Source organism: Oncorhynchus tshawytscha, linkage group LG23 (genome assembly GCF_018296145.1).
Source record: "Oncorhynchus tshawytscha isolate Ot180627B linkage group LG23, Otsh_v2.0, whole genome shotgun sequence".
In the NCBI taxonomy this organism is placed as follows: domain Eukaryota; kingdom Metazoa; phylum Chordata; class Actinopteri; order Salmoniformes; family Salmonidae; genus Oncorhynchus; species Oncorhynchus tshawytscha.
The window spans coordinates 27,647,206-27,673,853 of record NC_056451.1 but is presented as its reverse complement, the minus strand read 5'-3'; the positions used below and the strand labels follow the sequence as shown (position 1 = coordinate 27,673,853).

The 26,648-nt window shown below is 46.0% G+C and overlaps 3 protein-coding genes across 7 annotated transcripts; 1 reads left to right on the top strand and 2 right to left on the bottom strand.

Annotated features, from left to right (window-relative positions):
* Positions 1-57: 57 nt before the first annotated feature.
* Positions 58-1,428, bottom strand: LOC121840642 (histone-lysine N-methyltransferase ASH1L-like). The gene has a single exon (XM_042305120.1). The coding sequence runs from the start codon at positions 1,306-1,308 to the stop codon at positions 58-60; it is 1,251 nt and encodes a 416-aa protein (XP_042161054.1). The 5' UTR covers positions 1,309-1,428.
* On the bottom strand, positions 1,428-15,500 carry LOC112235549 (pollen-specific leucine-rich repeat extensin-like protein 1). Of its 5 annotated transcripts, none has more exons than XM_042305119.1 (4): positions 15,268-15,500; positions 14,167-14,197; positions 5,653-6,345; positions 1,428-2,791 (listed from the first exon to the last, which is right to left on the bottom strand). In XM_042305119.1, the coding sequence occupies exons 3-4, from the start codon at positions 6,196-6,198 to the stop codon at positions 1,436-1,438; spliced, it is 1,902 nt and encodes a 633-aa protein (XP_042161053.1). In that variant the 5' UTR covers positions 6,199-6,345; positions 14,167-14,197; positions 15,268-15,500; the 3' UTR covers positions 1,428-1,435. The 5 variants fall into 5 exon arrangements, with proteins under 5 accessions (XP_042161053.1, XP_042161049.1, XP_042161051.1 ...); XM_042305115.1 differs by having other exon boundaries at positions 1,428-2,794; positions 15,268-15,498; XM_042305117.1 differs by lacking the exon at positions 14,167-14,197 and having other exon boundaries at positions 1,428-2,794; positions 15,268-15,498.
* A 510-nt stretch (positions 15,501-16,010) lies between these two features.
* On the top strand, positions 16,011-25,907 carry LOC112235542 (28S ribosomal protein S29, mitochondrial). The gene is made up of 13 exons (XM_024403997.2): positions 16,011-16,176; positions 16,445-16,486; positions 19,964-20,077; positions 20,166-20,267; positions 20,359-20,467; positions 22,119-22,211; positions 22,297-22,427; positions 23,603-23,683; positions 24,279-24,443; positions 24,667-24,726; positions 24,818-24,907; positions 25,150-25,267; positions 25,438-25,907. Exons 2-13 carry the CDS (start codon positions 16,448-16,450, stop codon positions 25,521-25,523), a joined length of 1,188 nt encoding a protein of 395 aa, XP_024259765.2. The 5' UTR covers positions 16,011-16,176; positions 16,445-16,447; the 3' UTR covers positions 25,524-25,907.
* Positions 25,908-26,648: the final 741 nt, after the last annotated feature.

Below are 26,648 nucleotides of genomic sequence, written 5' to 3'. Positions count from 1 at the left end.
AGGTATAGGGACATTCGTACCCCCTCCGCCTGTGCCTGTGTCTGTCTCTGGGTTCCACTAAGTCAGAAGGAGGCGTGTGTCTGGGGGAGGCAGAGGGGGGAGAGGGGGGTGAGGCTGACACTCTGATGGGTGAGGGTACAGGGGGTGTTCTAGTAACATGGAGGGTGAGGGTTGTCTCTGACCCTTCAGGTTGACCCCTAAACCTGTCCGGAACACTGACCGGGTGACATCTGAGGTCATTCCCATGGTTACCCCCCCTCTCCCTCGGCCCCTCCTCTCCCCCCTCTCTGAGGTAGTGTTGTGGTCCATTCCAATCACACTATCACTAGGCAACATCTCCTTGCTGTGTGATTTATTGATAGGTGAGGGTGTGGCCTCTTTCAGGTGTGTGGGGAAGACAGGCAGATGGGGGTAAAGAGTGTGAGGAAGAGGAGAAGAGAGTCTGCTGGAGGGATGGTGGAAGAGAGGATGTCGTCCCTGACCTGGAGAACTCCTCTTTAGGGAGGGAGAGAGGGATGAGCAGGAGGAGAAGGAGGAGGAGAGAGGACGTGGCGATGCGCAGGAGGAGGAGGGTGAGGGGAGGGAGAAGGTGTGGGGGAGGAAGAGGGAGGGAGCAGGTTCTGTGCAGCCTCCATCACTGTAAGGGCTCTGGGCTCCACTGGAGTGGGTGAGAGATGGGGAGGGGAATGGGTGAGAGAGGGGAGGATGGGGCTGGGGAGAGGAGAAGAGCGAGGAACTAGAGAGACTGGTGAACAGTGTGGACTGAGAGGCAGGGTTAGAGTTAGCTGGAGCTTTGGGTTTGCGTCCTCTCCTCTTCCCCATGTAGATGGTCCCCCTCTTACTCACGTTGATCTGGGGACCTAGTTTACCCCCAAAGGAGGAGGACAGGGAGGGTGCTGTGGCCGACCCACACACCCCTCCTGCACACCCACGAGAGTTCTCTCTACCTCCCTCTCTTCCTCTCCCCTCCTTCCCCCCTCCACACCCAGAAAGCATTTCCCTGAGTAGCCTCCTCTTCTTCCTCCTCTTCATCTCTCCGATGATGCTCCTCATCCTCAGCTTCCTGTTCCCCTTTTCAGAGGGGAAGTCTTTACCCCCCTCCTCACCTCCAGAGGGGGTCAGTGTACCCCTGTTCTGGTCCTGGGGAGTCTGTTTGGGGAGGAGGGGGGAGGGGGGCAGCCGTCTGGGGCGACCTCGTTTCCTGGGCGTGGGGTTGGGGCAAGAGGGATTGGTGAGGGTGGGACTGTGATCCAGCACTGGGTTGAGCACATGGGGGTCCGGAGTCTCATCATGCCCATGAGGGAGCATCTCAGCTTGGGTAGGTTTGGGGGAGTGTCTGGGTTGGGGTTCGTCCAAGCTCGAGGTTTGGGATTTGGGGCGACCCCTTTTTCTGGCCTGATTGAAGGGACGGTCAGGTCCAGGTAAAGGGCTAGGGTCAGAGGTCAACAAGTGAGACTGGGTGGGGGATGGGGGTCGCCCTGCTGGTCTGGGTCTCACAGGGGTGGAGGTAGAGGGGGAGAGGGAGGACAGACTGGAGGGTGGGGGGAACGGAGGGGGCTAGGCATGACTCAGCTGACCGAAGGTTGGGTGAGTTGGTAGTTGTGGGTGTCTGGGGTGTAGTGGGGGATGTCTGGGGGGTAGTGGGGTTCTGTGGGGCAACTAAGGGGGCATCTTGGCGGCCATCTGGGTTCTCTGCCAGTCTCTGTGCCCGGTTCACCAGCCTGGTCCAGCTTGGCCGTCGGGTCTTACGCTTCTTCAGCGGACGGCTGTCCTGCTCTCGGGGGGAGGTAGGAGGAGAGGAAGAGTGGACAGAGAGAGAGGGAGGAGGGAGGGAAGTGAGGGGAGAGGAGGCAGTGGATGGGTTGGAGGGAAAGACGGTGGGTCTTGAGGGGGCACCAGTATCATCTGATTCCCCTGTTCCGCTGGTCAGGTCTGGGCTGGGTGTACCTGTCTTCCTGCTCTGAACCTCAGACATCTGACACTTTGTAGAAGAGGACGATTTATTCATCCTCAAGTCTCTGAGCTTCTCTCTTTCCTTGTCCTCGTCCCCATTTCTCTCCTCCTTCCCCGTCATATCCCTCCAGCTCTCATCCATCCCAGTTCCCTCCTTCCCTCTCTCATCTCTGTCCATCTTTGGACTCTCATTCCTCCCTCTGTCCTCCTTCCCTCTCCCCTTCTCCCCTCTCTTACCCTTCCCTTTCTCACCCCTCGCTTTGTCATCTTTCTCTTTCTTCTTCTTGGCTTTCTCCTCCTTCCCTCTCTCATTTCCCACAGAGGACGGTAGTAATGGGCCCCTGCTCAGGCTGGTGAGGGAGGCAGCAGGACTCAGTCTCCCATCAGCCACTGGGGCTCCTCTCTGGTCTAGAAGTAGGGGTGTGGATGGGGGTGGTGTAGGAGGGCAGCTGAAGCCTGTAGTCCTGTCCTGGGCTGCAAGGTCAGCCTGATGGGGGCTGGAGGCTGGAGGTCTTGTTGTTGAGTTCACATTATTGGGGGCGGCTGAGGAAGAACAGTTCTGTTTGCGACCTTTGACCTTTGTGAGTCTGGTAGGATGGCAGGTGACTGTAGGTACTCCCCCATTCAGCATACCTCCCTCACCGCTAGGGTCCTTTACCAAGGGGGAATGGGGTGGTGAGGGAGGGGGGGAATGGGGGGATGAAGCTGTGGGGTAAGAGGGGGTTGCCTGGTCCATTTGGGCAGGTGAAGGTAATTTGCTGTGGGCATCAGGTGGGTCAGGGTGCCTTGGTTTCTTCGTTAGGGTGTCTGACTTCTTATAGCCCAGGTTCACAGGGACCTGCTGGGATGAAAACATGGTTCTAAACACATTGTTATCAGATCACATTGGTAACTTATTATGTCATCTATCAGAAAAGATCTAACTAGGCAATTTACAGGTAAAGATTTTCATATAATCAAAAATATTTTAAAGAAATATTTCTCCAAAAGAATCCCGGTTAGACTTATGATAGAGTTCTGTTAATGTATTACACAATTGTTATTTTCTAATAATTTACAGCATTGTGCCCTTGCTAACAAGGAAGTAGAGGTATGTAAATGTAATGTGTTTCAGAGCTGCATAGTTCATTAGTGGGTCAGAGAGAGGACAGGGAGATGAAAGAGAAAGAGGGAGGGAAAAGGAGAGCAAACAAGAGAGAGAAACAGTAAGGGTGGGGTGCTGGTGCAAGCCTGTTGGAAGACAGCTAAAGGACACAATGACAGAGAGAGAGAAACAGTAAGGGTGGGGTGCTGGTGCAAGCCTGTTGGAAGACAGCTAAAGGACACAATGACAGAGAGAGAGAAACAGTAAGGGTGGGGTGCTGGTGCAAGCCTGTTGGAAGACAGCTAAAGGACACAATGACAGAGAGAGAGAAACAGTAAGGGTGGGGTGCTGGTGCAAGCCTGTTGGAAGACAGCTAAAGGACACAATGACAGAGAGAGAGAAACAGTAAGGGTGGGGTGCTGGTGCAAGCCTGTTGGAAGACAGCTAAAGGACACAATGACAGAGAGAGAGAAACAGTAAGGGTGGGGTGCTGGTGCAAGCCTGTTGGAAGACAGCTAAAGGACACAATGACAAAGAGAGAGAAACAGTAAGGGTGGGGTGCTGGTGCAAGCCTGTTGGAAGACAGCTAAAGGACACAATGACAGAGAGAGAGAAACAGTAAGGGTGGGGTGCTGGTGCAAGCCTGTTGGAAGACAGCTAAAGGACACAATGACAAAGAGAGAGAAACAGTAAGGGTGGGGTGCTGGTGCAAGCCTGTTGGAAGACAACTAAAGGACACAATGACAGAGAGAGAAACAGTAAGGGTGGGGTGCTGGTGCAAGCCTGTTGGAAGACAGCTAAAGGACACAATGACAAAGAGAGAGAAACAGTAAGGGTGGGGTGCTGGTGCAAGCCTGTTGGAAGACAGCTAAAGGACACAATGACAGAGAGAGAGAAACAGTAAGGGTGGGGTGCTGGTGTAAGCCTGTTGGAAGACAGCTAAAGGACACAATGACAAAGAGAGAGAAACAGTAAGGGTGGGGTGCTGGTGCAAGCCTGTTGGAAGACAGCTAAAGGACACAATGACAGAGAAACAGTAAGGGTGGGGTGCTGGTGCAAGCCTGTTGGAAGACAGCTAAAGGACACAATGACAAAGAGAGAGAAACAGTAAGGGTGGGGTGCTGGTGCAAGCCTGTTGGAAGACAGCTAAAGGACACAATGACAGAGAGAGAGAAACAGTAAGGGTGGGGTGCTGGTGCAAGCCTGTTGGAAGACAGCTAAAGGACACAATGACAAAGAGAGAGAAACAGTAAGGGTGGGGTGCTGGTGCAAGCCTGTTGGAAGACAGCTAAAGGACACAATGACAAAGAGAGAGAAACAGTAAGGGTGGGGTGCTGGTGCAAGCCTGTTGGAAGACAGCTAAAGGACACAATGACAAAGAGAGAGAAACAGTAAGGGTGGGGTGCTGGTGCAAGCCTGTTGGAAGACAGCTAAAGGACACAATGACAAAGAGAGAGAGAAACAGTAAGGGTGGGGTGCTGGTGCAAGCCTGTTGGAAGACAGCTAAAGGACACAATGACAAAGAGAGAGAGAAACAGTAAGGGTGGGGTGCTGGTGCAAGCCTGTTGGAAGACAGCTAAAGGACACAATGACAAAGAGAGAGAGAAACAGTAAGGGTGGGGTGCTGGTGCAAGCCTGTTGGAAGACAGCTAAAGGACACAATGACAAAGAGAGAGAGACAGTAAAAGACAGAGAGAGGAAGAGAGAGAGAGGAAAAGGGAGAGAGAAGAAAAGAGAGAAAGAGGAAGGGAGAGAGGAAAAGAGAGAGAGGAAGAGAGAGAGCGGAAAAGAGAGAGAGAGAGAAGACGAGAGAGCGAGAGAAAGATAGAGAAATTAGGACACATGAGGAGAGAAGCTGAGGTGATGGAGACTGAAATGAGGTTGACCCGGCAAGAGGAGAAATTGAGCGATCGAGAAAGAGAGAGAGAGGTGGAGAGAAAGAGAAATAAGAGCAGGTAGAGAAAAGAGGGGAGGTAAAAATAGACAGAGAGAAAGAGACAGGGTAGAGAGAGAACTAGAGAGAAAGGCAGCTGTGCTATTGGTAGCTATAAATGGCCACGAATAGAGATGAGGAGGCTTGACATTTCATGCTTGTCCTGTAATTTGGGAGCTGCGCTGTTGCAGCCTGACTGGTGTTTGCAGCTAAAGCAATAATCTACTCTCTGGGGTGGGTGATTGTCATAAGAACTGATGGACCAATGTCTGGATCAGCTGCTAATAGCTGCTGTGCTATGTGACTATTAATAGTCCTGTTCTCTATAATCTAATGCACCACTGCTGCTGCTGTTTAAGTTCCTCTATCCAGACAATCACTCACTTGACCTTATTATTATTAGAAACCATTAGGAACCGCTGAGTGTTCTGGACCAGATAACACGCCTGCGGGGGTTGAATAGGAAACACACATACTGAACACTAATGCATATCATGCACAAACCTACATAAATGTGTAATAATATAGAATTGTGTCAAATGGGAATAGTTCTTCCCACTGGAGAGATTTGTAGGGGACCCGGTATATAAAGCAGAACAGAAGTACTAGTCAATGTAATAAATGAGGAGTAAGTGGTTAAAAAGTCAGGTATTCCGTGAGGTGGAGGTGGTTCTCTTCCTACCTGTTTGGCTGGCGCAGTCTGAGGGTTGGCTGGGCTGGGAGGGGTGGTTGTAGGGGATGATGATGATGAAGATGGAGGCGAGGAGGAGTGTATCTTCCTGGTCTGGGTGGTGCTAGGGTCTGACCCCTGGTTCTGCTCTCTGTCCCCCTCCTCCTGAGGACGGTTCCCCTGCCCACTCCCCCCTCCCTCCTGACTCCCCCTCCCAGGCCTCTGATACGTCCTGATGGTGGGTTTACACTCGTAGCCCTCCAGGGTCCTGGGGGGTTTCTTGGTGCGTTTGGCCGTTTGGACTCCGATCCTCAGCCTCACATTGCCCTCAGTGCAGCTCCTCTCTCTGCCTGGGAATGGGAGCTGTCTCTGCCCTGCAGCACCACAGCACCCCTCAATGAGCACCTCCAGTACTGCACCACCTCCTTCCTTCTCTATCCTCTTCCTTGTCCCACCGCCTACCTCTTTCTCTGGGTACTGCTGTGGTGGGGCTGTGGGGAGGAGAGGCAGTGAGGATGGTGGAGGTAGAGATGGGCCCCCCTTCGCTCTCTGGTCCATCAGAGATGTGAGGGGGGAGGGGTGGGGGGGGCAGCACCCAGGGTGGAAGGGAACAGGTATTGTCCAGAGATTAAATAACAAAAGGCTTTCTTGACCCAACTGTCCAGCGCTTTGTCCCTCTCTGTCTGTCAGTCAGTCAGACTTGAACTGAGAAGGATGGAGTGAAAGAGAGAAACAGACAGAGAAAGAGGTCATTTCACTGACATCAGACATTAGTAGCAACAATACAACAATAACAACAGAAGTCTGTCAGCTTTACTGAAAAACAACCGAGTGACAATCCGAATGTAAAGTACTTTACAAGAAGGTGAAAACACAGAAACTATACTGCCTCTATGCCACTTACTATAATGCTTATAACAGACGACAAACGACACCAGCTAAATGTCCTGTTCTCCACTGCAGCTGACCACAGCATCACCCAGCCTGGCAACCCGACACTCTACTAAACCCTACAACTGGAGTCAGCTCCCTCTCTTTCCTCCGCTCTCTCTGTCCAAAGTCCTGAAGAAAATGCTGCAATACAATTTCCCTAGCCGCATGTGTACGGTGTGTGTGTGTGTATGGTGTGTATGGTGTGTGTATGTGTGTGTGTGTATGAAGCAGATGGCAGTAAAGTCACTCAGGAGATGATTCAGATGATGACCTCACTGATGACCTCACTGAACAGAACCCCAGGGGACCAATCATACTCAGCAGCGCAGCCCTTTCCAAGAATGCCTGCACTTACGGGAAAACTCTTTTCAAATCCTTTAAAAAGGTATCATTCCTTCCTTCCTCCGTCTTTTTTTATTTTGTGAAGGGATCACAGATCTAAGGGCTCATGCTCGATACCAACTTCTACTTCCCTCCACACTACAATCCTGCTACCTTTCCCTCCCTCCCTCCCTCCCTCCCTCCCTCCCTCCCTCCCTATACTGTACTCCACCTTTCTCTCTTTTCTCTCCAACCTTCTGTTTCATGTCTGTCAGCAACCCTTTGCAACTCTCTCTCTTTCTGAACAGACCACACAGTAAAACGGTCAACCCAGCACCAGGCACCGTATCCATGTTAATGAAAACCATATTTCCTCCCCCTCTTCTCTTCAGTCTTTTTCTCCTCTTCAACCTCAAGCCTTCCATTCACATCCTCCAGAACTTTCCCCTCCTCCCCTCTCAGTAGTGGTGTAACACAAATCCCAAGGAACGGGCAAAACTTATTTTTGGAAACGAGTGTGAATTCCTCCCCCTCCCCTGGTTTCCTCTAAGTCAAGTAAAGCTTTTCATTGACCCCATTGTAAATGGACTTTTAATGTGATGCTATGGCAAGTAACACACCCAACAATAACGTTCCCCTGAACAGCCATAGTTTCCTCTCTGTCTCCGTCTCCATCTCCCTCTGTCTCAGTCTCTCCGTCTCCCTCTCTCTGTCTCCCTCTCTCTGTCTCTCTCTCTGTCTCTCTGTCTCCCTCTCTCATTGAGATACTCTTCATTTCCTAATAAAAACACACCCTGTTGTACATTCTTTACTCTCTATGGAGAGCCTCTTATGAAACAACTCATCTGTCTCTCAACAGTGCCTTGTCCTTCTCCTCTGAAGAGGCTTCCAGTCAGACCATGTTATCATACAGAGCTCAGTATCTCTGACTACTGGTCACCTCTACAGTGACCACTACTGTGGCCTGACCCAGATAGACAGACAGACAGACACAGAGAGAGAGAGAGAGAGAGAGAGAATACATATTGTGGAGGTCACAGTGACATGAAGACGTGGTAAGACAGAGGACAGTATACTACAGTACAATATAGTTTAGCCCGGTTTGTCAATACAATGTCAAGTTGGCTAGATTGAGTGACAGGTTGAAATACATTTAATTTTCAGAATATGGCATTATAGAATAGGCAACTTAATGTGTTTAGATAACACAAGTACAAGTGCCATGAGTCAACAAGCAGGCCCACACGTAGCTGACATGTAGATAGACTGAGGAAAGAGGTGTGGCCAATACATACTGCACAGAAAAAAAGCTCTTCTTATTATTCACTATGACTAAATATTGATGTTATGACCTTCAGTCCTGTAAACAACCTGTCTGTCTGTTCCAAGGAAGTGTCTGTCGTGATAACCAACCAGCAGTCAACGATATCTCAAGATTAAAAGTAGACTCAGCGATATGATGGAGATGCAGAAAGTAAACAGCATAGTGGGTCAATTTTCACAACAACTACTGTAATTGAGCATTGGCTCAACTTCTCTGTTTCGATGCCCTGGCTACCACTCTGTGAACAGTGTGAAGCGAACCCCTGCACATGCGCAGATACTTTGTGTGACTGAGTGAGTGAAGTCTTGCATCTTGCTCTTCTCAATATCTCCGGTGTTGCTTGTGGCAAAGTCATTTCGCTCAGTCTGCCTTTAAGCAGCGGGTCTACAGCTATTGCAGATGTCAGAGTGATGGATAGACTTGACACTATTATCATTGTGATCCTCAGCACTCAACAAGCAGTGGGTTAAATCATTGTAATGGCCCTCTCATATCCAACTATCTCCATCAGACTGTCACTTTTATCAGCCATAACTACTAGTACATTAGCATCTCTATGACAACACACTACTGACAGAGCATCCCATTATACACTATATATACAAAAGTATGTGGACACGCCTTTAAATGAGATTTGACTATTTCAGCCACATTCGTTGCTGACAGGTGTATACAATTGCGCACACAGCCATGCAATCTCCACAGACAAACATTGCCAGTAGAATGGCCTTACTGAAGAGCTCAGTGACTTTCAACGTGGCACCGTCATAGGATGCCACTTTTCCATCAAATCAGTTAATCAAATTTCTGCCCTGCTAGAGCTGCCCTGGTCAACTGTAAGTGCTGTTATTGTAAAATGGAAATATCTAGGGGCAACAACGGCTCAGCCACAAAGTGGTAGGCCACACAAGCTGATCTAGAAGAAAAAGAAACGCACACCTATTTAGGCGAGGTGCTGGCTAGCGGATTAGAAAACTTGAAAATAAAAGAGAGCCGCACACTCTAGGAGCTCAGATGCAAAAATGTAATTACCAACGTTTCGACAGCCAAACTATCTTCATCAGGGTTACCAATATTTCGACGTTGGTAATTATATTTTTGCATCTGAGCTCCTAGAGTGTGCGGCTCTCTTTTATTTTCAAGGCCACACAAGCTGACAAATCAAATCAAATTTTATTTGTCACATACACATGGTTAGCAGATGTTAATGCGAGTGTAGCGAAATGCTTGTGCTTCTAGTTCCGACAATGCAGTAATAACGAACAAGTAATCTAACTAACAATTCCAAAAAAAACTACTGTCTTATACACAGTGTAAGGGGATAAAGAATATGTACATAAGGATATATGAATGAGTGATGGTACAGAGCAGCATAGGCAAGATACAGTAGATGATATCGAGTACAGTATATACATATGAGATGAGTATGTAAACCAAGTGGCATAGTTAAAGTGGCTAGTGATACATGTATTACATAAGGATGCAGTCGATGATATAGAGTACAGTATCTACGTATGCATATGAGATGAATAATGTAGGGTAAGTAACATTATATAAGGTAGCATTGTTTAAAGTGGCTAGTGATATATTTACATCATTTCCCATCAATTCCCATGATTAAAGTGGCTGGAGTAGTCAGTGTCATTGACAGTGTGTTGGCAGTAGCCACTCAATGTTAGTGGTGGCTGTTTAACAGTCTGATGGCCTTGAGATAGAAGCTGTTTTTCAGTCTCTCGGTCCCGGCTTTGATGCACCTGTACTGACCTCGCCTTCTGGATGACAGCGGGGTGAACAGGCAGTGGCTCGGATGGTTGATGTCCTTGATGATCTTTATGGCCTTCCTGTAGCATCGGGTGGTGTAGGTGTCCTGGAGGGCAGGTAGTTTGCCCCCGGTGATGCGTTGTGCAGACCTCACTACCCTCTGGAGAGCCTGCTGCGCCTTCCTCACGATGCTGTCTGTGTGAGTGGACCAATTCAGTTTGTCTGTGATGTGTATGCCGAGGAACTTAAAACTTGCTACCCTCTCCACTACTGTTCCATCGATGTGGATGGGGGGGGGGTGTTCCCTCTGCTGTTTCCTGAAGTCCACAATCATCTCCTTAGTTTTGTTGACGTTGAGTGTGAGGTTATTTTCCTGACACCACACTCCGAGGGCCCTCACCTCCTCCCTGTAGGCCGTCTCGTCGTTGTTGGTAATCAAGCCTACCACTGTTGTGTCGTCCGCAAACTTGATGATTGAGTTGGAGGCGTGCGTGGCCACGCAGTCGTGGGTGAACAGGGAGTACAGGAGAGGGCTCAGAACGCACCCTTGTGGGGCCCCAGTGTTGAGGATCAGCGGGGAGGAGATGTTGCCTACCCTCACCACCTGGGGGCGGCCCGTCAGGAAGTCCAGTACCCAGTTGCACAGGGCGGGGTCGAGTCCCAGGGTCTCGAGCTTGATGACGAGCTTGGAGGGTACTATGGTGTTGAATGCCGAGCTGTAGTCGATGAACAGCATTCTCACATAGGTATTCCTCTTGTCCAGATGGGTTAGGGCAGTGTGCAGTGTGGTTGAGATTGCATCGTCTGTGGACCTATTTGGGCGGTAAGCAAATTGGAGTGGGTCAAGGGTGTCAGGTAGGGTGGAGGTGATATGGTCCTTGACTAGTCTCTCAAAGCACTTCATGATGACGGATGTGAGTGCTACGGGCGGTAGTCGTTTAGCTCAGTTACCTTAGCTTTCTTGGGAACAGGAACAATGGTGGCCCTCTTGAAGCATGTGGGAACAGCAGACTGGTATAGGGATTGGTTGAATATGTCCGTAAACACACCGGCCAGCTGGTCTGCGCATGCTCTGAGGGCGCGGCTGGGGATGCCGTCTGGGCCTGCAGCCTTGCGAGGGTTAACACGTTTAAATGTCTTACTCACTTCGGCTGCAGTGAAGGAGAGACCGCATGTTTTCGTTGCAGGCCGTGTCAGTGGCACTGTATTGTCCTCAAAGCGGGCAAAAAGTTATTTAGTCTGCCTGGGAGCAAGACATCCTGGTCCGTGACTGGGCTGGGTTTCTTCCTGTAGTCCGTGATTGACTGTAGACCCTGCCACATGCCTCTTGTGTCTGAGCCGTTGAATTGAGATTCTACTTTGTCTCTGTACTGGCGCTTAGCTTGTTTGATAGCCTTGCGGAGGGAATAGCTGCACTGTTTGTATTCAGTCATGTTACCAGACACCTTGCCCTGATTAAAAGCAGTGGTTCGCGCCTTCAGTTCCACACGAATGCTGCCATCAATCCACGGTTTCTGGTTAGGGAATGTTTTAATCGTTGCTATGGGAACGACATCTTCAACGCACGTTCTAATGAACTCACACACCGAATCAGCGTATCCGTCAATGTTGTTGTCTGACGCAATACGAAACATCTCCCAGTCCACGTGATGGAAGCAGTCTTGGAGTGTGGAGTCAGCTTGGTCGGACCAGCGTTGGACAGACCTCAGCGTGGGAGCTTCTTGTTTTAGTTTCTGTCTGTAGGCAGGGATCAACAAAATGGAGTCGTGGTCAGCTTTTCCGAAAGGGGGGCGGGGCAGGGCCTTATATGCGTCACGGAAGTTAGAGTAACAATGATCCAGGGTCTTTCCACCCCTGGTTGCGCAATCGATATGCTGATAAAATTTAGGGAGTCTTGTTTTCAGATTAGCCTTGTTAAAATCCCCAGCTACAATGAATGCAGCCTCCGGATAAATCGTTTCCAGTTTGCAGAGAGTTAAATAAAGTTCGTTCAGAGCCATCGATGTGTCTGCTTGGGGGGGGATATATACAGAATGGGACCCCGAGTGCTGAAGTGTGTAGCACATAAAAATCGTCTGTCCTCAGCTGCAACGCTCACTACCGAGTTCCAAACTGCCTCTGAAAGCAACGTCAACACAATAACTGTTGGTCAGGAGCTTCATTAAATGAGTTTTCCTGGCAGAGCAGCCAAACACAAGCTGAGCAACCAAACACAAGCTGAGCAACCAAACACAAGCTGAGCAGCCAAACACAAGCTGAGCAGCCAAACACAAGCTGAGCAGCCAAACACAAGCTGAGCAGCCAAACACAAGCTGAGCAACCAAACACAAGCTGAGCAACCAAACACAAGCTGAGCAACCAAACACAAGCTGAGCAACCAAACACAAGCTGAGCAGCCAAACACAAGCTGAGCAGCCAAACACAAGCTGAGCAGCCAAACACAAGCTGAGCAACCAAACACAAGCTGAGCAACCAAACACAAGCTGAGCAACCAAACACAAGCTGAGCAGCCAAACCCAAGCTAAGCAACCAAACACAAGTGGTGTCCATACAGAAATGGTTTGTCGAGATCGGTGTGGAAGAACTTGACTGGCCTGCAAAGAGCCCTGACCTCAACCCCATCGAACACATTTGGGATGAATTGGAACGCAGACTGCGAGACAGTCCTAATCGCCCAACATCAGTGCCCGACCTCATTAATGATCTTGTGGCTGAATGGAAGCAAGTCCCCTCATCAATGTTCCAACATCTAGTGAAAAGCCTTCCAGAAGAGTGGAGGCTGTTATAGCAGCAAAGGGGGGCGGGGGGGACCAGCTCCATGTTAATGCCTATGACTTTGGAATGAGATGTTTGACGAGCAGGTGTCCATATACTTTTGGTCATGTAGTGTACATGATAGTGATCGGTTGAGATAGCAGGATACTAAGTGGTACCGCTACTCCATACAAGCTGATGAGACACACACAGAGAAAAGTGGTCATACATCCTTAAAAACATAGGTGCTGGGCTAATAAAAACAGTAGTAAAGAACAAGAAGACCCTCACACTGTTAAAGCTCCCAATTCACAGCTTTATTGACAACGTTTCCATCTGAAACGGATCTCCGTCAGGTCAAACAAACTGAGTGTTCACATCCCAAAATATGCACATTTCACCTCACATGACCATTACACACATGACACATGATGGGTGCAAAAACTATTTGTGCATCTCTAATAATTTGATATCAATGAGATGGGAACATGTAGTAGTTACAGAAAATAATATATATTTACAAAATGACCAAGTAGGAGACCTGGAAGGCAAGATAAATCAAAGTGATATATTCATGTAAGAAATGGTCTGATATCAAACTATTGGATCAAACCATTTGGAGACACACACAAAGGATGAATCCAATACAATTACATTCTCAATAATATATTATCAGTTCCCCCCAGGAGTCTTAACATGTTCGTTACCAATGTATCTCAGAGAGCTAATGTTGTGACACACGCACACTCTCTGCCCTTCTCTTCACAGTTATTAATGGCTGCATCAGGCTCTTGGTCGGTGGGTCGTACATTGTGTACCCTGGTCGCTACACTGGCTGGCTGATCTAGAGCAGAGGGATGTCCAGTACCGGACTCACTTGTGTGCTCTACCCGCGTTCACCGTGTCACTGTCATGTCAACATTACGCACTAGTTTATTTTGCGAATGGAGATGCATCGTGTGAACTATGGTAGCTTGTAGGCATTACGCACAGTGCACACATAACGTAGGTGATGACACGACACGTGCCATTGTTGTTGTTGTCATTCATATAGCCTATTTCATAGAACATCTGCCAATAAAACATAAAATTGCACAACGGTTTGAACCATTAAACTATTACATGTCTGTCAGTTATCACAATTCTCTATGGTGATAGATTATTTTTTTGTGTGATGAGTCCATACCCCTTTCCTCGCCCTCATCTGTCCTCTGTTTGCCGTATAATACTTGTGTCAGCAACATTGGCTTAATAAATATTATCACAGTCTGTTCTGGGAAAATTCAACCCTGGTCCCACACCCCCATAATAAATTATATGATAGATGCAATATTGTTGCAACGCTGTGATACAGCACGCTAGCATATACTTACTAACTAACATAACATGATGGTTTGATATGTTACAAAATTAGACATATTCGTGCTACTTACCGAGCGTGCGCGTCCCAGAACTGCGTTTAGCCTATATTAGACAAGATAAGAGAGATTGGTGATACTGTCCTATCCTCTCGACAACCGTCAACAATCATGCGCTGTATTCAGATATTGGTTTGGTTACATAACTAAAGTCGCTAGGCCTACTCCTCCTAGGAAACCCTACGCATAGGCTGGCTGGATACAGAAGAGAACAACATTTGCGCGGCGGTTTTCATAGCGCTCGGTTGAAGACACTACAGCAGCATTATCCGTAGTAACTTGTCTCGACAGCTAGGTGGAGAGCTAGTTACAGTACTGCAGGCAAAGGCAACTAGATTCAGCCGCGGAGTCGATGGTTATGGGCCGGGACATCATTATAATAATGCTGCAGATTCACCACAACTAAAACCAATAATTGATTGTATTTTGAAAATAACAATCATTTCATACCTTGATTACATTGAGACATGATCACATACAAAAGACATGTCCCTTTTTTAATTTGTGGTATACTTGGGAACATATTTCCTAAATTAAACAAATGTGTAGCTGAATTCCTTGTCTTTTTTTTTTTTACATAAACAAAATCCTATGTTTTATTTTGTAATAAAAAATGGGGAGGTGGGTTATCACTCGCGGGCCAGTTTTATTTAGTTTATTTTGTAACTGTTTCTCCGCCAGCCAGGAAAAGGGAAAGTTAGGCTACATTGTTTCCTTCAGACTGATCAGATCTTGCACTGTGCTCGAGAACGGTGAACGCCCCCCGCGAGGCTGCGTCATTCTGTGCCAAAACATTGTTGACAGCTTTCTATTAGATTGAATCGTTGCGAGCTTCACTCGTAATAAATGATGAGCACATACGCCAGCAATCTCTTAGCAAAGGCAACTTTCATGAGAAAATGTATTCAGAAGCTATATGTGCAGTTGGCCGAAATAATAAAATACCTCAACAGTTCAATGTGCATCTAAATTATTTTAAAAAGTAGCTAAAAACTTATGTTCACAAAATAGCCTAAATTATTTAGAAATACATAATGATATAAAAAAAAAACTAACAAAATGGCGACGACATATCAAGCCTGGCTTTCTCTTGGCCCTTCTTTCCCAAGCAGTTACCTGTTTGCATATCTGAATTCGTTCCTTGCGCTACCCGGGCACGGTTGAAGTCAGAGCAGACTGAAGCCCATTCACAAAACGGGGGCTTCTGAGCAGAAAGCGCCCGTAGTAGAAGCACTGAGTAGAAGGTTACAGCAGTCTCAAACAAGCTGAAAGCAACACACGGCACACTCTTTCAGGAGCTCCAAGAGGCGGGAGAGAAGGGAGGGAGAGAGGGTGATTGATGTGCGCTATGGGAGATCCAGTAGACTGTAAGCCTATACAGCCAAAGCCTACTGCTTTTTTTATTGTTTAGAAATTGTATTTCATTTGAAAAATGATCTCTATCGAGCATTATTGTGGTTGAATGTCAAATATTAGGCCTAAGGCTATTATTATGTTTACAAACGAAAACAATATATTTTTTGGTTTCATTCCCGCATACTCCACTTTGAAATTTATGGGACCATCTTGCATAGAATCATCCTGAGAATGTTTATAGAGGTTTTAACCCCCTCCTGTCATAACCATTGCAAACCTATAGGCCTACATCCTAGGTCCATTGACTTAAATCTATTTTAGGCCAACTATTCTCATCACCCACCATTCGGTTATCCAACTGTAGACTCTATTTATTTTGTATATATATATATATATTTATTTTTTTATCAGACTGGTTCTAAATAAGACCACCTAGCTCTAAAAAAAATGTGGATGACATCTGGATTTGCGCAAACGATGAGCATATTTGAGCTCTCTACGTAACATCCTTCGTCTACAAACCAAAATGGCGACTACCACGGATTTAGCACCGTGACAGTTCGACCGAAATTGTGCAACTCTTCAGTGTTCCCAAAATAGACCTGAACCGTCTAAAACTACATGACCTTGCCTGTTTGGATTTTCATTTGGAATTTAATGAATTAATTGGTTGGTAAATTATTGTTGTGTACCTACAGTTGTTGTAGTCTTGCTGCAGTGTAACGTTACTGTAATACAAGGATGCATGGTGCAGTGTCTTGCTAGCAGATATATAGCTAGCTAATGCAAGGTTAGCTAGCTATTGAGCTTAGATTACATTGTTAGTCCTAATAACATAGTCATTATTTTACAGTGAAGGTCGCCCCTGCAATAGTACAGATGGCACCAGTGTAACTGTGTAAACTGACCTGGGTTTATGTCCTTATTCATGTTCCAGACCATGGCCCTTCACAGACTATCCTTGAGATTACGACAAACGGTGAGTCCATGGTGCAAGATTCCATGACGTTAATAGCTTTATTTATTATATTTAACTAGGCAAGTCAGTTAAGAACAAATTCTTATTTAAAATGATTGGCTACCAAAAGGCAAAAAGGCCTCCTGTGGGGACGGGGGCTGGAATTTAACATATATATATATATATATATGACAAAACACACATCACGATGAGAGACAACACTACACAAAGAGAGACTTAAGAAAACAACATAGCAAGGCAGCAACACATGACAAATCAACATGGTAGCAGCACAAAACATGGTACAAACATTTTTGGGCACAGACAACAGCACAAATTGGCAAGAAGGTAGAGAACAATACATCACACAAAGCAGCTACAACTGTCGGTAAGTGTCTATGATTGATTAATAGAATGAAGAGAGCTTGAGGCTTGCACTAATACTATAGTCCCTTATACCTAATTGTTATGTGCTGACTCTCAACTCTCATTTCCATTACACATAAGTCATTGGACGAAGGCGTCTTCTGTATGGGGATGTTTAGCCCCAACGGTACACGTCAACTACTTCAATACTTGTTTTCCACCATCATTTGCAAATCAATTCATTAAAAATCCTACAATGTGATTTTCTGGATTTTTTAAAAATAATTTTGTCTGTCATAGTTGAAGTGTACCTATGATGAAAATTACAGGCCTCTCTCATCTTTTTAAGTGGGAGAACTTGCACAATTGGTGGCTGACTAAATACTCCCCCCCCCACACTGTATATTGTTACGCACCTTTTTATAGGGTTAGTATTCCCACATTATAGCGTGTGTTTACAGAAGACCCGGACCGGACCACCTGTGCTGTTTAGCATGCTCTGATCCCCTGTGTGTAATGGAAGAAGGCTACCAGAAACGTGTTGTCACTGAAAAATACTGCATCTGTGATAAAGCCGGTGCAGCTGCCCACTGCACTGAGGCTAGGAAACACTGTCACCACCGATAAATCCATGATAATTGAGAATTTCAATGAGCATTGTTCTAGGGTTGGCCGTGCTTTCCTCCTGGCTACCCCTACCCGGGTCAACAGCCTTGCACCCCAACAGCAACTTGCCCAAGCCTCCCCCATTTCTCATTCACCCAAATTCAGATAGCTGATGTTCTGAAAGAGCTGCAAAATCTGGACCCCTACAAATCTGCTGGGCTATACCGTCTGGACCCTCTCTAAAATTATGTTGAAATTGTTGCAACCCCTATTACTAGCCTGTTCAACCTCTTTCGTATCGTCTGAGATCCCCAAAGATTGAAAAGCTGCCGCGGTCATCCCCCTCTTCAAAGGGGGAGACACACTAGACCCAAACTGCTACAGACCTATATCTATCCTACCCTGCCTTTCTAAGGTCTTCAAAAGCCAATTTAAACAGATCACTGACCATTTCGAATCCCACTGTACCTTCTCCGCTATGCAAACTGGTTTCCAAGCTGGTCATGGGTGCACCTCAGCTACGCTCAAACGATATCATAACCGCCATCCATAAGAGACAATACTGTGCAGCTGTATTCATCGACCTGGCCAAGGCTTTCGACTCTGTCAATCACCACATTCTTATCCGCAGACACAACAGCATTGGTTTCTCAAATGACTGCCTCGCCTGTTTCACCTACTTCTCAGACAGAGTTCAGTGTGTCAAATCGGAGGGCCTGACAGTCTATGGGGGTGCCACAGAGTTCAATTCTCGGGCCGACTCTTTTCTCTGTATACATCAATGATGTCTCTCTTGCTGCTGGTGATTCTCTGATCTACCTCTATGCAGACGACACCATTCTGTATACATCTGGCCCTTCTTTGGACACTGTGTTAACTAACCTCCAGACGAGCTTCAATGCCATACAACTCCTTCCGTGGCTTCCAACTGCTCTTAAATGCAAGTAAAACTAAATGCTCTTCAACCGATCGCTGCCCGCACCTGCCCGCCCGTCCAGCATCACTACTTTGGACGGTTCTGACTTAGAATATGTGGACAACTACAAATACCTAGGTGTCTGGTTAGACTGTAAACTCTCTTTCCAGACTCACATTAAGCATCTCCAATCCAAAATTAAATCTAGAATCAGCTTCCTATTTCGCAACAAAGCATCCTTCACTCACGCTGCCAAACATACCCTCGTAAAACTGACTCCTGCCGATCCTTGACTTCGGCAATGTCATTTACAAATTAGCCTCCAACTCTACTCAGCAAATTGGATGCAGTCTTATCACAGTGCCATCTGTTTTGTCACCAAAGCTCCATATACTACCCACCACAGAGACCTGTATGCTCTTGTTGGCTGGCCCTCGCTTCATATTCGTCGCCAAACCCACTGGCTCCAGGTCATCTATAAGTCTTTGCTAAGTAAAGCACCGCCTTATCTCAGCTCACTGGTCACCATAGCAGCACCCACCCGTAGCACGCGCTCCAGCAGGTATATCTCACTGGTCATCTCCAAAACTAATTCCTCATTTGGCCGCCTTTCCTTCCAGTTCTCTGCTGCCAATGACTAGAACGAACTGCAAAAATCACTGAAGCTGGAGACTCATATCTCCCTCACTAACTTTAAGCACCAGCTATCAGTGCAGATCACTGCACCTGTACATAGCCCATCTGTAAATAGCCCATCCAACTACCTCATCACCCATACTGTTATTTATTTTGCTCCTTTGCACCCCAGTATCTCTACTTGCACACCCATTTTCTGCCCATCTATCACTCCAGTGTTTAATTGCTATATTGTAATTATTTCTCCACTATGGCCTATTTATTGCCTTCCCTCCCTTATCCTACCTCATTTGCAAACACTGTATATATACTTTTTTTCTATTGTATTATTGACTGCATGTTTGTTTATTCCATGTGTAACTCTGTTTGTGTCGCACTACTTGGCTTTATCTTGGCCAGGTTGCAGTTGAAAATGAGAACTTCTTCTCAACTAGCCTAACTGGTTAAATAAAAATATACAGCAGTGGAGGCCGCTGAGGGGAGGCCGGTTCATAATAATGACTGGAAAGGAGCTAAAACCATGTTTTATTTATATGATATCATTCCACTTATTCCGCTCCAGCCATTACCACAAGCCTGTCCTCCCCAATTAAGGTGCCACCATCCTCCTGTGGTGTACAGTATGTGTATATTTTGCATTTGTTAAATTATTTTGATGTGATATAAAAGTAAAGAGCTTTATTTTTCTAGTATCGCATTTGAGAATCGATTGGCGTTTTAGATGGAGGTTTTGGCTGCAATAGGTTTGTCAGTTTCCATGTGATCAATGCATTTTGAAAAGTCAGCGCTACATATACAGTACATGTCTTTCTGGTACTAGTAAAAATGTGTTTTGAGCTTCACCACTGTACTGTAGTTCATTGTAACAGTCCTAAATTCTAGAACACTGCTGTGCTTAGGCGTACACGTTTTGGACTATGATAGACGCTCTACACCTGCTTCTTACCTGTGGAATATGATGATGTCATGGACAGGTAGCGCAGGTGCGGCCGCTCCATGGCAGTGGGTGTGGCCAGCAGCAGGAGGCGGTTGGCATGGAGACGAGACCGGAGACAGTCTCCATCTTCAGAACACAGGAGAACGACCCGGTAGGTGGAAGAATCAACCACACTTTATTCTGTAGCATGTGGTAATAAGTGTGGAGGGTACTGATGTTTCATCTCCCTCTGTCCCCAGGCCTGTCAGTCAGAACAGCACCTAGGGCAGTACTACACTGTGCCCGCCTCCCACTTCCACACTGTCTTCCCCCATGGCCTGCCTCCACGATACCAACAACAGGTTGTGTGTGTGTGTGTGTGTGTGTGTGTGTGTGTGTGTGTGTGTGTGTGTGTGTGTTACAGTATGACTGACTGTCTGTACCCGTGTCCAGGTGAAGACGTTTAACGAGGGCTGTGTGATGGTGAGGCAGCCTGCTCTGGAGCTGATATCTCACCTGAAGAGAGCTGACTACATCAATCCCACCCTGCGCTACCTACTCTGTATCCTACCCTACCAGTTACACCTGATCACACCTCAGTGTACCTTTACACATTTAATATACAGTTGTGGCCAAAAATGTTGAGAAAGACACAGATATTAATTTCCATAAAGTTTGCTACTTCAGTGTCTTTATATATTTTTATCAGATGTTACTATGGAATACTGAAGTATAATTACAAGCATTTCATAAGTGTCAAAGGCTTTTATTGACAATTACCAGAAGTTGATGCAAATAGTCAATATTTGCAATGTAGACCCTTCTTTTTCAAGACCTCTGCAATTCGCCCTGGCAAGCTGTCAATTAACTTCTGGGCCACATCCTGACTCATTGCAGCCCATTCTTGCATAATCAATGCTTGGAGTTTGTCAGCATTTGTGGGGTTTTGTTTGTCCACCTGCCTCTTGAGGATTGACCACAAATTCTCAATGGGATTAAGGTCTGGGGAGTTTCCTGGCAATGGACCCAAAATATCAATGTTTTTTTCCTCGAGCCACTTAGTTATCATTTTTGCCTTGTGGCAAGGTGCTCCATCATGCTGGAAGAGTCATTGTTCGTCACCAAACTGTTCCTGGATGGTTGGGAGAAGTTGTTCTCGGAGGATGTGTTGGTACCATTCTTTATTCATGGCTGTATTCTTAGGCAAAATTGTGAGTGAGCCCACTCCCTTGGCTGAGAAGCAACCCCACACATGAATGGTCTCCGGATGCTTTACTGTTGGCATGACACATGACTGATGTTAGCGCTCACCTTGTCTTCTCCGGACAAGCTTTTTTTCCGGATGCCCCAAACAATCAGAAAGGCGATTCATCAGAGATAATGACTTTACCCCAGTCCTCAGCAGTCCAATCCCTGTACCTTTTGCAGAATATCAGTCTGTCCATTATGTTTTTCCTGAAGAGAAGTGGCTTCTTTGCTGCCCTTCTTGACACCAGGCCATCCTCCAAAAGTCTTCGTCTCACTGTACATGCAGATGCACTCACACCTGCCTGCTGCCATTCCTGAGCAAGCTCTGTACTGGTGGTGCCCCGATCCCGCAGTTGAATCAACTTTAGGAGACGGTCCTGGGACTTGCTGGACTGTCTCGGGTGCCCAGAAGCCTTCTTCACAACAATTGAACCGCCCTCCTTGACATTCTTGATCATCCGATAAATGGTTGATTTAGGTGCAATCTTACTGGCAGCAATATCCTTGCCTGTGAAGCCTATTTTGTGATGATGGCACGTGGTTTCTTGCAGGTAAGCATGGTTGACAGAAGAAGAACAATGATTCCAAGCACCACCGTCATTTTGAAGCTTCCAGTCTGTTATTCGAACTCAATCAGCATGACAGAGTGATCTCCAGCCTTATCCTCGTCAACACTCACACCTGTGTTAATGAGAGAATCACTGACATGATGTCAGCTGGTCCTTTTGTGGCAGGGCTGAAATGCAGTGGAAATGTTTTTTTTTGTGTGATTCAGTTCATTTGCATGGCAAAGAGGGACATTGCAATTCATCTGATCACTCTTCATAACATTCTGGAGTATATGCAAATTGCTCAAAACCTTTGGCCACGACTGTACACACAGTCATCCCCGTATCTCTCTGACCAGTGTTGTCTACCTGTATTGTGTTGAATTATGTTGGTGTTGACCTTGACTGGTTGTGTAGATGGGGTGAAGGGCAGTGGGAAGACCATGTCTCTCTGTCATGCTGTCCACTACTGCTCCACACAGGGATGGCTAGTACTACACATACCAGATGGTAACATACACACACCCCGACATGGCATACACACAAAATAATGATGAGGATAATAATGATTATGATAATAATCTCCTCTCTATAGCCCACCTGTGGGTGAAGAACTGTAAGGAGCTGTTGCCCTCCTCCTACCACGCCTCCCGCTTTGACCAGCCAATACAGGCCTCCAACTGGCTACGCAACTTCAGAACCACCAATGAACACTTCCTCTCTAAGGTAGCTCCTCCTCCTCAGATAGATAGTGAGCTCCAGGTACAGTGCCAGTCAAACAAGTTCTCAGTGGAAGAAACATTTTATTTTTTTAATTAATGGAAAATAAAATCGTAAATTATGATTTGAGTTAATACATGTCAATCACCTTTGGCAGTAATTACAGCTGTGAGTCTTTCTGGGTAAGTCTCAGAGCTTTGCACACCTGGATTGTACAATATTTGCCTATTATTCTTTTAAAAAACATTGTCAAGCTCTGTGAAGTTGGTTGTTGATCATTGCTAGACAGCCATTTTCAAGTTTTGCCATAGATTTTCAAGCTGATTGTAAGTCAACACTATAACTAGGCCACTCAGGAACATTCAATGTCATCTTGGTAAGCAATTCCAGTGAATATTTGGCTTTGTTTGTTTCCCCGTGTCTGTTTCATTTTTTCCTAAAAACTCCAGAGGCCTTGCCGATGACAAGCATACCCATAACATGATGCAGCCCCCACCATTCTTGAAAATATGACATGATACTCAGTGATGTGTTTGTTGTGTTGGATTTACCCCAAACATAACACGTTGTATTCAGGACAAAAAGTTAATTTCATACCACATTTTTTTCAGTTACTTTAGTGCCTTATTCCAAACAGGATGGCTTCCTTCTTTTCACTCTATCAATTATGTTAGTATTGTGAAATAACTACAATGTTGATCCATCCTCCGTTATCTCCTATCACAGCCTTTAAACTCAAACTTTTTTTAAATCACGATTCGCCTCATGGTGAAATCCCTGAGCGGATCCTGCCTCTCTGGAAACTACGTTAGGATTGCTGCCTTTATCGTTGTGGGTTTAATTTTACACTTTGGATGGTGCATCAATAATAGCTCCACCATACTCAAAGGGATATTCAATGTCTGTTTTATTTGTATATTTACCCAACTACCAATAGGTGCCCTTTGTGAACCATAGGAAAAGCTCCCTGGCCTTTGGTTGAATCTGTGCTTGAAATTCATTGTTTGACTTAGGAACCTTACTGATAATTGTGTGTGTGGGGTACAGAGATGTCATTTGAAATACTATTGCAGTTACAGTTGTTACGCATATTTTTACTCCTTGAGGCATCCTGTATTTGTGACTGTCTCCCCTTTTTTTATTAGATCATTAGATTATCTCTCCTTGTGTTGTTCTTTTAGATCAAGTTGAGGCAGCGGTACGTGTGGACTAAGAGAGAGAGCACTGAGGAGGGACGGCCACTAGGGGAGCTGGTGGACATGGTGAGTCCAGTGTCAACGTGCCCTTTATTAAGGCGTCAGCATCCTTCAGTTTGGCCGAACTTGGCTAGGCGAACCGAACGAGTGTGCTCGCATGCTCCCTTAAAAGACCTTCACTTGAAAAATGAAAAAGTGTTAATAGTGCTGTTTGTCCATTTTTGAGATGCCGTAGTCAGAATTAATCTAAAATAACTTAATCTGTTATGACGTTTTTGCCAAGGAGATCTTAGTCATGAAATTTTATATCTAACTAAGATGTATTGTGCAGTATTTTTCTATGAAAAAATGTGCATGAAAACAAGTAATCTCTTGTTGAATGACAACAAAGACTTTATTGCAGAATCCCTACTGTTGACCAATCACCAACGAAGGGGCGTAGACTTGAGCTACCGACTTTGGCTTGCCTCCAGAAAAAAATGAACACAAACATCACAATGTCGTCATAATATATGCTCAAACTGTTCCGACCTGTTTTGGCTGGGAATCATGTGGACGCCTTGCATCTGGGCTCCAGTTCTGAAACATAATTGGTTCAATGCACTTCTCTTAAGAATCTCATACCACGTATCATTGTTAAGCTGTGTTTTTTTCACCCCAGGGAGTGTCTCGTGTGAAGAGCAGCAGTGATGTGGTGGGGGCAGTTCTAAAGGAGCTGAGGCTACAGGCTGGGGGGACAGAGGGGGGCTTCAGGCTGGCTGTGGCTGTTGATGGAGTCAACGGTCTCTGGGGAAGGACCACGCTCAAGAAGGAGGACAAGAGCCCTGTACTTATACACCTATACATTCATTCACCTCTCACTGTGGATCTATAAAAAATATATGTTGATTTCTATTGCTTCCATTTTTGTCTTTGTAATTTCTGTGTAAAGATTGCTTACTTAACTGACCTGTCTCTTTCTCTCCCCTCCATTTCATCCTCTTTTCCTTTCACTTTTCCCTTCTCTCTACTTTTTCTGTGTCTCCCTCCTCTCTTCTTCTATCTGTCAGGTGGCTCCAGAGGAGTTGACGTTGGTTCATAACTTGAGGAAGATGATCAACAATGACTGGGTGAGAACTGCATGGTGGTTACTCTGTGTCTAAAAGACAGAAAATGACATGATTGTGATTTACACCACCACCCCTATCTTTGTCTCCTCAGTGTGGAGGGGCGGTCATTGCCACTCTGTCTCAGACAGGGTCTCTCTACGCTCCAAGCTCTGCCTACCTGCCCCAGGAGCTGCTGGGAGAGGTCAGTGGTCATGATTACATCCTGGTTAATGTTGTTTTATGTCCAGTCCAAAAACTACCTCGAACCCTTGGTGTCTATTGATCTGGGCTAACAAGGGAGGGAATGATCTAGATGCTTTTGGACAAGACCCTTCTGATGTGTTTACATGCATCATGTTTCATGTTATTGTATGATCAGTCAAATAGAAACAGAAGTTCACCTATTAAAAACATCTATCCTCATCCTCTGTGTTGTTCCTACAGGAGGGCTTTGACAGCATGGACCCGTTTATCCCAGTACCAGTCTCCCTCTACAGTGAGAAGGAGTTTGAGAGCTGTTACCTCTACTACCTGGACCGCCACTGGCTACAACACCCACACAGTAAGAGATATTCACTTTCACCACTGGCTACAACACCCACACAGTAAGAGATATTCACTTTCACCACTGGCTACAACACCCACACAGTAAGAGATATTCACTTTCACCACTGTTTGTGATGTTTTAGATTATGACATGTTGAACTGATTGAGAGATTTCTCTCTATAAAGGTCAGACAGAGGAAGGGAAGAAAGAACTGATCTTCCTCAGCAACAGAAACCCTTCTGTACTGGAGAGACTGTGTGCCTTCCTGTAACATCACACATGGGCCCACACCCTCCCACTCACACACATCCATAATCATGGACAAACCATAGAGATGGATAGAGGACTCATCTTTAGATCTGTGCCTTTACAGCATCTGTGACAGCATGGGCAGCGCCATTGAGGCTACAACCCATAGGAATCCCCACTCAGTTGACTACTTTGACTACTATAAGATGGTGGAAGCCTTCGATGGTGCTGCCCACGCGACATCAAGGCCAGTAGCGGCCTCTATCATTCTCTATGGGACAACCGCCAATACAGACTCATACATAACTATGTTATAATCCATGTATATGTGTGTGTCCCTCCATAAATTATTCTGTTGTGATGCATGATAGTGTCTTTTTCATAATAAAAATGTACATGAAAAACAGTCAGATCTCATGTTCTCTTTTATGAGCCAATAAAGCTATTCTCTTCATGGTGAAAAGTTAGTAGTGATGTTTGTCTTTTGAATATAGAGAGTATCTGACACAATGCACTTAATTACAACAAACTACTTCTTCTAAAGTCAATACATTTTTATTTGACCAAATTAAATGGTTAAAAAGCCTCAAGGCTTTTGAATACAGTTTAGTGGTAGATGTAGACAGGTATGGTAAAGTGAAGATGTTACTCTGCCTCATTACTAGTGTCCTCACGAGAGCACCAGGCCACATTTCTGGGACTGTAGAGCATCGTCAGGGAGGGTGAGGTGACCTCTTTGTGCATTGTTGGGCCGGTTGATGTTACGATGTCCAGATCACCTCTCGGTCTCTGTAGAGCTCCAGGGTACCTTTGTCAGTGAGGGTGAGGTGACCTTTTAGTGTATTGTTGCAACGACCAGTGTTACTTGCCCAAATGGGATGGTCCTGTGTGGTGTAGATGACCAGGTTGCCATCCTATTGGAGGATGAGCATCTTTGTTCTCAGTGTTTGATGCCCAGACAACCTGACCCCAACCGTAGAGCACAAAGTTGCCATCGGTCTGCAAAGAGAAAATTAATTAGCATACTAACATGTTAGACAAAGATGACCTCTGTTCAGGATGCCTCTGTTCTGTACTGAATGTTGCATTCCCAACATCCACTTATAAATTATTACTTAAAAAATAAGTTCTAGGGTGATAATATTTC

Bases quoted from the DNA above. Each gene is read 5' to 3' on its own strand.
- LOC121840642 (XM_042305120.1), bottom strand. From the start codon at position 1,308: ATGCTCCCTCATGGGCATGATGAGACTCCGGACCCCCATGTGCTCAAC.
- LOC112235549 (XM_042305115.1), bottom strand. From the start codon at position 6,198: ATGGACCAGAGAGCGAAGGGGGGCCCATCTCTACCTCCACCATCCTCA. The intron at 2,795-5,652 runs GTAGGAAGAGAA...TTTTCATCCCAG, and splicing joins AGACTGCGCCAGCCAAACAG to CAGGTCCCTGTGAACCTGGG.
- LOC112235542 (XM_024403997.2), top strand. From the start codon at position 16,448: ATGGCCCTTCACAGACTATCCTTGAGATTACGACAAACG. The intron at 20,468-22,118 runs GTATCCTACCCT...CTGGTTGTGTAG, and splicing joins CACCCTGCGCTACCTACTCT to ATGGGGTGAAGGGCAGTGGG. The intron at 23,684-24,278 runs GTGAGTCCAGTG...TTTTCACCCCAG, and splicing joins TAGGGGAGCTGGTGGACATG to GGAGTGTCTCGTGTGAAGAG.